General features: G+C 38.2%; 1 protein-coding gene and 1 long non-coding RNA gene across 2 annotated transcripts; both read right to left on the reverse strand.

Annotated features, from left to right (window-relative positions):
• Nucleotides 1-219: 219 nt before the first annotated feature.
• Nucleotides 220-1,421, reverse strand: LOC145156391 (uncharacterized). The gene is made up of 2 exons (XR_013736666.1): nt 1,079-1,421; nt 220-459 (listed from the first exon to the last, which is right to left on the reverse strand). It is a non-coding gene; the product is annotated as an uncharacterized LOC145156391 (long non-coding RNA).
• A 2,292-nt stretch (nt 1,422-3,713) lies between these two features.
• LOC145157508 (uncharacterized) lies at nt 3,714-4,226 on the reverse strand. Its single transcript, XM_079076540.1, has one exon. It carries the CDS (start codon nt 4,224-4,226, stop codon nt 3,714-3,716), a length of 513 nt encoding a protein of 170 aa, XP_078932666.1.
• Nucleotides 4,227-12,981: the final 8,755 nt, after the last annotated feature.

Here is a 12,981-nt window from a genome sequence, read left to right on the forward strand (position 1 = left end):
TAATGTGTTCAGTAAGGTGTTGTTTGTTTTTTCGAAATAAATATCTATGAAGTCTGCGGACCACCTTTACAACCCTCTGCAGCAGAAGAGGTGTACCAAAAACGGGTGCAGCCTGTAATAAAAAACTTATTTGTTTTTTAACCTCTGCAGGCTGTTACAATAAACTGAAATTTAAATAAACTAATTTTACAAAATTAAAATAGTTTTTCAACACCAAAATTTTAATAATTCCATTCTTACAGCATTGAAATAAAATTCATTACATTTTTTTATAAAAACATACAATACTATTAAATACTATTTACAGATTAAATGAATTAAAATTAAAATTATATTGTTTTAGCTATATAATGTCCTTACGAGTTGCATCAAATTGCTCTTGATTTGGAGTTCCTTCACAAAATCTTGATTCAACACTTGGAACAACATTTTCTTGGCTCCTGTTTGCCTTTGATTCACCTGCTCCACAAATACAAGTGTGATTTCAAAGAGCATAAATACATCACATTTTTACCAGCATACTTCTAATTACAAGCATAAACACATCATATTTTTACATATTTATAAAGAAATTATAGATATTTGCCAATAGCTTCGTAACAAGCACAAAAAAGACCATTTCACCAGTTGACCATTTGCATTTGTTACTAGATATGTACCAGGTAAGATCAAATAAAATTAAATTAAATTAAACTTCAATATTCTCACAAGTATTTCATCGAGCACCTGTAATACACAAGTTGTTTCCCTCTTAAATTACTACAACTAGATGTATAAAGATCTATCCCACTCTTTAGACATCCAATTCAACAAACAAAGGAAACATATACATGGGTGGAAGCAAATTAGTATAACAAAAATTAGATTTCTCCTTGACATTCATCAACTCAGAAAATCAATTTTGAGCAAGTCTATATATTTCAGCAAATCAGAAAAACCATTTCAGCAAATCATGATCATTAAATCAATTATAGCAAATCAAAAATCCCAAACCGATTTCAGAAAATCAGAAATTAAAAATTGATTTCAGAAATAACGAGCATTACATCATAGATCAGAAAAAAATCGAGAAGGGTACCTGATGTGAATGTCGATGTGAACAGGAGCGCCGACGTGAACAGGAGCGTCGATCATAGCAGAAATCAACATAGAAAGGAATCGATTTTGTCATACCTATCGACGATGTAGATGATCATAAATGAAGAAGTAGTGGTGTGTCGATGAGGAACGGGCCTTGCAGTGGTGCGCTGGCAAAAGGCTGAGGCTGACGAAGGATGAAGGGTGATGGTCGGAAGTGCAGATGGAAGAAGGATAGTGAGAAGAAAGAAGATGGAGAAGGAGCGACAATGTTTTTCTTTTTTGAGTATGTTTTTTATTAGGGATATAAGAGTTTTGAAGTGGTTGGTCCACTGCTATACCAAGAAGCACACACAGAGCTTTTTCCCTTCTTCTAAAAAAACAAACTGCTATAAAAGCCCAACTTTTGCGCGTGTTCTGTGCCATTCAGTGAAATGTGGTTTGAAGAGTTTTTAAAAAAAAGAAAAGAAAACCTAATTAACTTTAAAAAAAACTTAACTATTTTTTTCTATTTTTCTCGTCTCGTATGTTATATTAAATATTTTATATATAAATTTGTAACTTTTTAAGTTTACTGTCAAATATAGAAAATAATATAAGGGTAAGTGTATATTAATAGGTGATTAAATAAAAATCGATAAAATAAAATATTAACATAATGTTACTTAATCTTTTTATATTTATGTTATTTTAAAATTTTCAATAATTAACTTTTTTATTATATAACCTTCTATAAAACAGTATGCTATTTATTGACTTATTTTGTTTTTGAACTGCCAATATTATAAAAAGCTAACCCAAAAAAGCAAGTAGCTAAAAGGGGAGCAAGAACAATTACAAAATAGATTGTTTTAAAGGGAAAAAGGGGAAAAAACAAAAAAAATTCCCAAGAACAAATAACACCATTCCTTCTATATTTAGCCACAAGAACAACATTGACTTAATGCTCTCCACCATTTTAGTTGGATTCATGAATCTTGCCTGGAATAAACGATCATTGCGAGCCCACCATAGACTCCATAAAAGCCCATAACAGATTACTGTTATCATGTCCCTTATCTTTTGATTAGTAGTCCAATTCACTGTACAGTTGAGTAACTCTGTTATGTTTTGAACCTGCACTTGTTAATACCACACCACCAAAGAATAGAGTCTGTGACAGTTTTGGCAAAGGGACACAATACCAGAATGTGATTTACATCATCAATGTCGTCAATACAAGAACTGGAAGCATAGTGTCAATGTTGATACCCTATTTATAGGGTGGTGGCTGAGGGAATTCGAATCAATAGGGCCCTCCAAATAAACGTGATTACTTTAATAGGAATGAGTTCGTACCAGTTGATTGGAGAGGGGTTATTAATCACCACAGTTTCTACCTCAATCTGATTCCTCATAATGTCAACTTTGTATAAACCGTCAGATGCAAGAATACATTAGATGTGGTCATCACCTGAAAGGAAGCGAGTTGATTCAGTGTATGCCAATAGGTTATCGAGATCAGAGGTAAGACCAACATCAATTGGGTTAGATGTCCATTGCCAATTGTCTCCATTTTTATTAAGTCTTTTAGCCACATTGTAGGGCTTCTTTCTGTCTAACTCATACAACCTTGGATATGTAACCTTTAGTTTCTCTGATCCCACCCATGTTTCGTGCTAGAATTGTGTTTTGTTACCCGTTTTGACAATTTGTCTAAAGATGTCATTGAATCTAAATCCCATTGACTCGATGTCTTTTTTCACCCCATCTATGTTCTTCCAAACACTAGTAATATTATTTCTGGCAAGATAATCCACAGGTTTCTTCTCCATATTATGGATGCATGTTATGACTTTTGCCTATAAGGACGTGGATTTGATTTTAAGTCTTCACCACCATTTGATCAGGAGTGCAATATTAAGCGTACGAATGGAACCCACTCTTAGACCACCATTAGCTTTAGAGGCAATTACTTTTTCCCAAGAGACCCAATGGATTTTGTTCCTGTCTGTCTGTATTACTGCCCCATAAAAATTTCCTTCTAATTTTTTCCAGCTCTTTAATGACACCAATGGGGGCACGAAATAACGACATATAATAGGTGGGAAGGTTAAGTGGTCTGCTCGTACCTTTCCAAAAAGAGCTGCGTTGACAGGCGTATTTTAAAATGTGTTTCCGGGCTCACATATCTAAATTTCAGCGAGATAGGGTGCGGATAGGTGGAATGGAAATTCCACTCCAATCCCTTTAATGGATCCCCGAAGGAGACGGGTGCAAATGGAATTTCAATCAAAGGCGTTATGACCACTGAGCATGCCAACAAGGCAAACTTATAAAATCGTCTCCTGTCCCAGGTCACTGAAAGGGAGATACTCACAGTCGAGCTCTCGTCCCACTCCCGTTGCCAACTTCGTGATAGAACGACCATGCGAAGGGATACGGATAGGTTGCCCTCCCACACTTAAGGCATTGTGTTACACCTTAAATGTCTGTATTTAGAGTTATTGTCAAGCATCTCATTCACTACTAAAAGAAAGGTATGGATATTGTTCTCGAAAGCTTGACGAAGAAGTAGTACTGCCTTGATTAGAGTTAAACGTCCACCAAACAAGCAGGTTCTGGATTTCCAACAGGAAAGATTATTATGAAACTTTTCAATAATAGGTTTCCAATGCTTTTTTCAGGTTTAAGTTTGCTCCAAACGGGACACCTAGGTATGTGAAAGGTAGGGAGTCGGCATCGGAACCAAGAAGGTGTACCCATTGAGAGGTTTCAACTGCAGAAGCACCAACACCAATTACCTTTGATTTGTGAAGATTAACCCATAAGCCAAACGATACCTGAAAACATTTGAGAATGGAAGAAAGATTTTTCAGATTAGAGTGAGACCATTCACCAATGAATAATGCAGCACCACCTTGGGATAATATTGGTCCGTTTCCTGGGACTTTGATTCCTTTGAAGATTCCTTTGTCCGCTGTGGTCTTCATCACATAATTCAACTCTTCTATCGCTACTATGAACAAGAAGGAGGAGAGTGGATATCCTTGTCTAACACCTTTCGTGATGTTGAATGCCTTAGTTGGAGAACCATTGACAACTACTGAAGCACGAGAGGAAGACAAGCATCCACGAATCCATGATCTCCATTTAATACCAAAACCCATCTGAGAGAGTATCGAGTCTAAATATCCCCAATTTAATGAGTCGAATGCTTTGTTGTCACACCCCAAAACCGGAACGGCGGAAACGTTCGGGGGTGGAGGACGTCATGTTTAGTATCACAAGATATGCATTAAAGTAAGCAAAGTAATGAACAACCTGTTGGATAAGGTGTCTAAGTCCATAACTATTTCTGGTATGTACTTGACCCGACCCGGCATGGTCCATTTGGGTTGCATGGCACCATGCAATTGGATAAACTAAAATGAGAGAAATAACACTTATGGTTTATTAATATATTATAAGTTCTAATATATTAATAATATTATTTAATTAGTTTGATCAAGAATTAATTTAGAATTAATTAAGTGATCAAAAGATAACTAATTAAATATATGGGTTGATTATGTAAATTATGCATAACTTGTATAGTGAGCTAAGAGGCTCCATGGATTATCAAGTTGGGTTAAACCCATAGGATGCTCCATGGGAGTTACAAACCCATGGGTCATGGAAATGAAGAGTCATGACACATTAGGGTTTACATGGTGTAACCCTAGATGTGTCAACACTATATAAAGAACCCATGCTCCACCAAAATCGGGTACACATAAGAAACAAGAGGGCTAGAGCCGATTTTGCAAGTGTAAGATTCTCTCAAAGTTTAATCCTTTGCATTTGGTGTTGTGTGAAGCATTTGAGGCATCACACTTGGGGTGCTAGGCTCACAAGGTTTCAAGGATCATAATCAACAACAAGGTAAGTTATTCTATCTTTCATTCAAGTTAAAAATGTTCCCCATGTATGCTAGATAGGAATATAACCTTGGAATTCAACTTTGCATGATTATTAGACAAACATAGATCCAAGGTTATTAGGGTTGCATGTACACTTAGGAAGTGTTAGAATGCTCAAAACCCATCAGTGGTATCAGAGCCTAGGTTTGTTTGTTGTTTTTTTTATGTGCAAACAGCTTGAAAAAAAAATCGTTTTTCTGTTTTCTGCTCGTATGAAAGTTTGCACATTTGTTGCTGGAAATGGACTAGAAACATTACCCTAAACTGTTTTGATGTTTTAAAGCTTGTTTTAGATGGTGTAATGTTTATGCTAATCCATTTACAATGACATTTATTAAAATTACAAGTTTTTTTAAGTGTAATTTTTGATTCTTGAAAGTGTTCATATTCATGTTCTTGAACTTATGAAGATTAGATGATCATAGGAATTGTTTGTAACCTTCATGGTAGTTTAATTCATGATCATAATGTGTTTTAATGGAATCCATAACTTGTCCTCAAGTTATGGAAAACCAAAAATCTCACTTTTATTAAATCCATTAAAAGAACACAAGAGTTATAAAAATGAAGAGTCTTCATTTTTATTACTCAATTAATTCATAAGTTATAAGAAATGAAAAGTTTTGGAAGTTTACAAAACTTGCCCTCAAGTTTTGGAACATGTAAAGTCTTGATTAAAACTTTAGTTCCAACCCTTAGAATTTTAAAAGTTAAAATTCAACCCTTATACTTTATAATATTATAAGTTACTAATATATATATATATATATATATATATATATATATATATATATATATATATATATATATATATATATATATATATATATGTATAACGTCAAGTCGTCTTACCGCTAGTACGCCTCATTCACGAAGCCGGTCTATAAGGGGGGTATAAGGTTGTTGCCTATAAAATGGCAACTTAATGGGTGTCCACTCTCACCCACCGCTTCCTTGATCGGTGGAGGGTCGTTAGCCGAACGGGTAAGACAAGGACTTATAAATTCTCATTAAATGTATGATGAATATTATAAAGTAACTAAATGCTTTTATTAAATTCCCAATCTTAGTTACTTTAGGAAAATGTGAATAAGGTGCTAATCCATGAAATTACACTTTACACTTTGTTTAAGTCGTTGGTGGAGCGTGTGTGGTTAACCGGCACACTAACTTGGACTTAACAAGGTAGGTAAAGGGTGACTTAAGGTTTACCATAGCATCGGTGGAGCGTGTGTGGTTTACCGGCACATCGATTGAGTGATAAACCTTGAGGGTACCAAGTGATTTGCATGGTTACTTCACACCTCGTTTTGTGATCCTCGGTATCCCAGTCACAAAACTTGGAGGGCACACTCGAGATTGAAACATGCATTTGAAAAGTTCATTGAATCTCAAAAGAATCTAGGAATTTCTAAGAACCAATTAAAAACCTAATATTTATATTTCGTTTTTCATGGTGGAAATTGGTGAATCGTCATTCACCTACCTTTCAAATATGTTATAGCTTGGATTACGGCATGCCTCTTCTAAGTTATAATATATTGTGATTGGATCCTAGCCTTAATATTACATTTGGGTGTTGTATTAAGGACTCTCTTAATATCTAAACTAATATTGTTCTCTTCTTTCAGATGTCTTCAAACAATGCTGCTTCTGGCTCTAATCCTAATGGCCCCTTTACCCTTATGAACTTGTGTGGGAAAGTCACTTTTGATGGATCCAACTTCAATGAATGGATCAGAAACATCAGGATGATTACCCGCTACGAGGACAAAGAATATGTCCTTGACAAGGAGCTTAAGGAGATTGATGAGACCACTGCAACTCCCCAGGAGATCGCTGACTTCCGGGCACATGAAAGGGATGCTATAAAAGTGGCATGCATCATGTTGGCCACCATGACAGCGGAACTCCAAAAGTCCTATGAGGACTTCTACCCTTTTGAAATGCACCAAGATCTGATGGAAAGATACCATCAAAGTGCACGACAAGAGAGGTATGAAATCATATGCTCTATCATAACAACCATGATGAAGGACGGGGAATCCGTCACGAGCCACATGCAGAAAATGCAAAGGTATGTGGATCGGTTGTTGAAGCTTAATGTGAACTTCCCTGAGGAGCTTGCAATAGATATCATTTTGCACTCCTTACCATCGTGCTATGATCAATTCCGCATGACATATCACATGAATAAGGAAGAGGTCACACTCAGCAAACTTCAGGGACTCCTCAAGACCGCAGAAACAGGTCTTAAGGGTAGGTCGGTTGTTAACACTCCTACTCCAAACTCCGCCCCGGTTTTGGCAATCGGGAAAGGTAGAGGGAAGAAGAGGAAGAGCTCTTCGAAGGGTACCAAGGCTAGGACCCTTGATGGCTCTTCTTCAAGTGGAACCAAGAAAGGTTTTGTCACTTCTTCTTCTGACCCTAAAGAGGCTGAATGCTTCTATTGCCATGAAAAGTCACATTAGAAGCGGAACTGCCCAAAGTACCAGCAAGATGTGAAGGATGGGAAAGTTAAACCAAACCATGTAGGTATTTACACTATCTTATCTAATAACTCACCCCATTCTAACTCTTGGGTCCTTGATACCGGTTGTGGTATTCATATCTATTCTGATTTGCAGGGACTAAGAAGAAGTGAGAATGTGGAGCATGGAAGAATAAACTTAATCATGGGGAATAGGAAAGCTTTACCTGTCACCAAGATTGGAGTTTATACTTTATCGCTAAGTAGTGGGTTTAGTTTAGATTTGAATAAATGTTGTTATTCGCCAGAAATGGCAAGAAATATTATTTCCTTTCATGCATTGTATAAACAAGGTTTCACCTTTTCATTTGATAATGAAGTTGGTTCGATTAATGCTTTCTTTAATAATGTTCTTTATTTTAAAGCATTACCTTGTGATGGTGTGTATGAAACTGTATCTGTGGTTGATAACTTAGGAAATAATGTATTGTGTATTGATTTTGTTAATGATAATAACTTGGATAAAGCATCATTATGGCATTGTCGTCTTGGACATATAAGCAAGAAACGCATAGGCCAACTCCAAAAGGATGGAGTATTGGAGTCATTTGACCTAAAGTCAGATGATAGTTGCGAATCATGCTTACTTGGAAAAATGACAAAGTCACCCTTCACAGGTTCTTGTGAGAGGGGTGAAGGTTTGTTGGAACTTATACACACGGATGTGTGTGGGCCCTTCAAATATGCCACAAGGGATGCTAATCGTTATTATTTGACTTTTACTGATGATTACAGTAGATATGGATATGTTTACTTAATCAAGCATAAGTCAGACTTTTGAGAGGTTTAAAGAGTTTAAACAGGAAGTCGAGAATCAATTGGGCAGGAACATTAAGATGCTTCGATCCGATCGAGGTGGTGAGTATCTTAGTTCAGAGTTCCTCGACTATCTTAGGGAATGTGGGATTGTCTCACAATTGACACCTCCCAGGACACCGCAGTTGAATGGTGTAGCTGACAGGCGTAATCGAACCTTGTTGGATATGGTTCGTTCCATGATGAGTCGAGCTTCGCTACCAATCTCATTTTGGGGGTATGCCTTAGAGACTGCCGCCCATATCCTTAATCTAGTTCCCACAAAGAAAGTTGCCAAAACTCCTCATGAGATGTGGACTGGTAAAGTACCCAAACTAGACCACATTAAGATTTGGGGTTGCGAGGCTTTCGTGAGACGTGAGACTCATGATAAGCTCGAACCTCGAAGTGAGAGGTGTATTTTCATCAGCTACCCATATAAATCCTTTGGTTACCTCTTCTACAAACCTAGTGAGAATGTGGTCTTTGTAGCTAGGAGGGCGTTCTTTCGAGAGAGAGAGTTCATAAGCCAAGGAGACAGTGGGAGGCAAGTTGACCTTGAAGAAATTCAAGAGTCAAGTGGTGAAGGAACTTCAAACCCTAGCACTCAACTTGAGGAGGAAACTTCTGCTGAGCCAATTGACAAGTCTGTACCTCTGAGGCGTTCTACAAGGGTTAGGAATGCACCTGAGCATTACTATGGATTCCGTATTACTGCGGAAGGTGATACACTTATCAGTGATGAGACGCTGATAGGTCTGGATGAACCTAACAGTTACGCGGAAACCATGGCAGGCCCTGAGTCAGCCAAGTGGAAAGAGGCAATGGACAGTGAGATACAGTCCATGTATGACAATCAAGTTTGGAACTTGGTTGAGAATGTACCAGGTCGTAAGACTGTAGGGTGCAAATGGATCTTCAAGAAGAAGACCGACATGGATGGTAATGTACACACTTATAAGGCACGACTGGTTGCAAAGGGTTTCTCACAAACTCCGGGAGTTGATTATGATGAGACCTTTTCTCCAGTGGCCAAGATTAAGTCTATTAGGGTTCTGTTAGCCATAGCCGCATTTCATGACTATGAAATATGGCAAATGGATGTCAAAACCGCTTTCCTTAATGGAAAGTTGGCTGAGGATGTTTACATGAGTCAGCCAGAGGGTTTTGTCAACACAGAGTACCCTAATAGAGTGTGTAAGCTTGAGAAATCCATTTATGGGTTAAAGCAAGCACCTCGCAGATGGAATCTTTGCTTTGATGAGAAAGTCAAGGAATTTGGCTTTTCTAGGAGTGAAGATGAATCTTGTGTATATGTCAAGGCTAGTGGGAGTATAGTTAGCTTTTTGGTATTGTATGTGGATGACATACTACTCATAGGAAATGACATCCCAACTCTGCAGGAAGTTAAGTCCTGGCTTGGGAAGTGTTTCTCTATGAAGGACGTAGGAGAAGCTGCCTATATTCTAGGGATAAGGATCTTCAGAGACCAGAGTAAAAGACTAATTGGACTTAGTCAGAGTACTTACTTGGATAAGGTGTTGAAGAGATTCGGCATGCAGGACTCCAAGAAAGGAGAGTTACCCATCCAGAGTAACGCCAGATTGAGTAAGACACAATTCCTAGTACTGAGGTTGAGATAGCAGAAATGAGTCGAATACCTTATGCTTCGGCTGTAGGATCAATCATGTATGCTATGACGTGTACTCGACCTGATGTAGCCTTTTCTTTGAGCATGGTTAGCAGGTATCAGGGGAACTCTGGCAAGGCACACTGGACTGCGGTAAAGAATATCCTTAAGTACCTACGGAGGACTAAGGACTGGGTCCTTACCCTCGGTGGGAGTGAAGACTTGAGAGTTGTAGGGTATAGTGATGCTAGCTTTCAGACTGATAGGGATAATTTCCGCTCTCAGTCAGGCTGGGTCTTTACCTTAAATGGAGGAGCAATTTCTTGGAAGAGTTCCAAGCAAGAGACAGTGGCTGATTCAACTTGCGAATCAGAGTATATAGCAGCTAGCGAGGCAGCAAAGGAGGCGATATGGCTGAAGAACTTCATTGGAGACGTTGGAGTTGTACCAGCTATTAAAGAGCCAATGGAAATTTTCTGTGATAGTGAAAGTGCAGTTGCCTTAGCCAAGGAACCAAGGGATCACGGGAGATCCAGACACATCGACAGAAAATACCATTTCATCAGACATCGAATAGAAGAAGGACTCCTCGTGGCAAAGAGGGTATCATCGGATGAGAATCCAGCAGATCCCCTCACGAAGGGACTGACTCGGGTTAAGCATCTCCAGCATGCTCGGAGCATAGGGCTGAAGGATGATATTAGATTTAGTAGTTAGATAACCTTGAAATTTGTAAAGTGTAATTGACATTAGATGATGAATAAAAGGTGTTTTATTTATGAGTAAAGTGTTGCTATCTCTTGTCGATCGTTTACTATATTTCTTTTGCATGTTTTGACTTCCAAAATAATTATGTTTGGTATATCATATTATTCGAAACTCCACAGTCGGTCATATGTCGGAAGTAGGTATGAATCAAGACTGTCATGATTGGTTGCAGAGGTCTAAGTTGTTGGACATGGCTACAACACTCATGAGTGCTCATAAGTTCTGAGCATTGGACTCAACCCACGCTCACTGGAATCACTTCATGGAATTTATCTCGAGTGATCGTGAGACGGTAATATCATATAAGGCTTCAAACCTAGAGATATGATTTGTTACTTATGAGTTGGTTATGCATTGATTGTACGTTAACGCATTGGTAACTCGATGTCATAAAACGTGCTTTTGTGTATAATTCAATGAGTGGTAGAACAAACATATGAGTCGAAGTTTATCTGTTCCTTCTTGGATTAGAAGCTGATATCTGGGCCCCTCGATGATTTTGTTTTGACCTATGTACCGGGCCCGGTCAGAACTAAGTTGATGTGTTCAATTGAGTTCTATGTCAAACAAATCGGAAATCGGGAAACAAACTGCTGGACACAAAGTAAGACACTGTTCCATGTATTTGTCCGGCTGATATCTAGAACAGAGGATTATATGATCACTTATCTTAAATGGCGTATCATCATCTTCTCAGTTCCGAGAGACCTTGAAAGAGCTACGATTGCCGATCGGTTCCTGAAGTATTGCAGTTATAGTTATTAGACTTATCCAAGTGGGAGAATGTTGGATAAGGTGTCTAAGTCCATAACTATTTCTGGTATGTACTTGACCCGACCCGGCATGGTCCATTTGGGTTGCATGGCACCATGCAATTGGATAAACTAAAATGAGAGAAATAACACTTATGGTTTATTAATATATTATAAGTTCTAATATATTAATAATATTATTTAATTAGTTTGATCAAGAATTAATTTAGAATTAATTAAGTGATCAAAAGATAACTAATTAAATATATGGGTTGATTATGTAAATTATGCATAACTTCATCTTGGCATCATTTTGAAGGTAACAAGTCGTTACCTTGACCTATCTTTAGCTAGATCTCTTCATGCAAAGGCTTAGGGCCATTTATAACATATTTGTGAGCCAATTCGGGTATTGGGCATGATCTGAAGTTGTAACTTCAAATCTGGACTCGTCTTGGTCCCTATAGTCATAAAGTTATCAGATTTAGCAAGCATTGTCCCTTCTCTTTTGGGTTAAACCTTTCCTATAGCTTTGTTTTGGCATTTAGGACCATGCATATACGTAAAGTTTGCAACTTTACGTGGAAACCATACCCTAGGAGGTTAGATATGTAGTATGGAGCTTTGTGGTAGCTTAAAAACGTTTGGATGAGAAATGGACCGAAGGGAATCGACAAGTCGTATAGCCGACTCGACGAGTCGGATGAAGATTGCCTGTATTGATTCTGCATGAACTCGGCGAGTCAGTAAGAAGACTCGACGAGTCAGTTAGGGTTTTCCCCTCGACATTTGGACACGCATGGACCCGACGAGTTGGTTGGAAACTCAACGAGTCAATTAGAGTTTTTGTGATTTCCTGAGTTCTTAAGGAACTCGACAAGTTGCTAGCTGCACTCGACGAGTTGGGTCAACATGGACTGTTGACTTTGACCGTTGACTTTGACCTTGACCAAAGGTTGACCAGTTGGACTTTTGAGGGTATTTTGGTAATTTGGGATTCTGATGGACTTGGTCCATGGTGGTTATAGGCGGTTGAGTTCGTGAATGTGATTCGAGTGTTTGATTTTATCACTACAGTTCGACATCATGAGGTGAGTTCTTCTCACTATATCAATAGGGTCTAAGGCACCAAGGCCGACCCTTTCTGATTTGTATCCTGGTTATAGGATGGTTGCTATGTTAGTGATCTTTTAGAATGGTATCCTGGTTATAGGATGGTTGCTATGTTAGTGATATGCTAGATCGGTATCCTGGTTATAGGATGGTTTCTATGTTAGTGATCGGTTAGATCGGTATCCTGGTTATAGGATGGTTGCTATGTTAGTGATCTGTTAGATCTGTATGATTATCTGTACATGCTAGCTAGCGTATGATACTTATGTGCACATGATTGTTTGATTGAGGATTGGGTTGAGGCGGGTCCTGCTTTGTGCTGTAGGCCAAGATACCCAGGGCGGACCGGATAGACTACAGACCCGGTTAGGGCAT

The sequence above is a fragment of the Lactuca virosa genome, chromosome 2 (assembly GCF_052849685.1).
Source record: "Lactuca virosa cultivar CGN04683 chromosome 2, Lactuca_virosa_CGN04683_v6, whole genome shotgun sequence".
Classification (NCBI taxonomy): domain Eukaryota; kingdom Viridiplantae; phylum Streptophyta; class Magnoliopsida; order Asterales; family Asteraceae; genus Lactuca; species Lactuca virosa.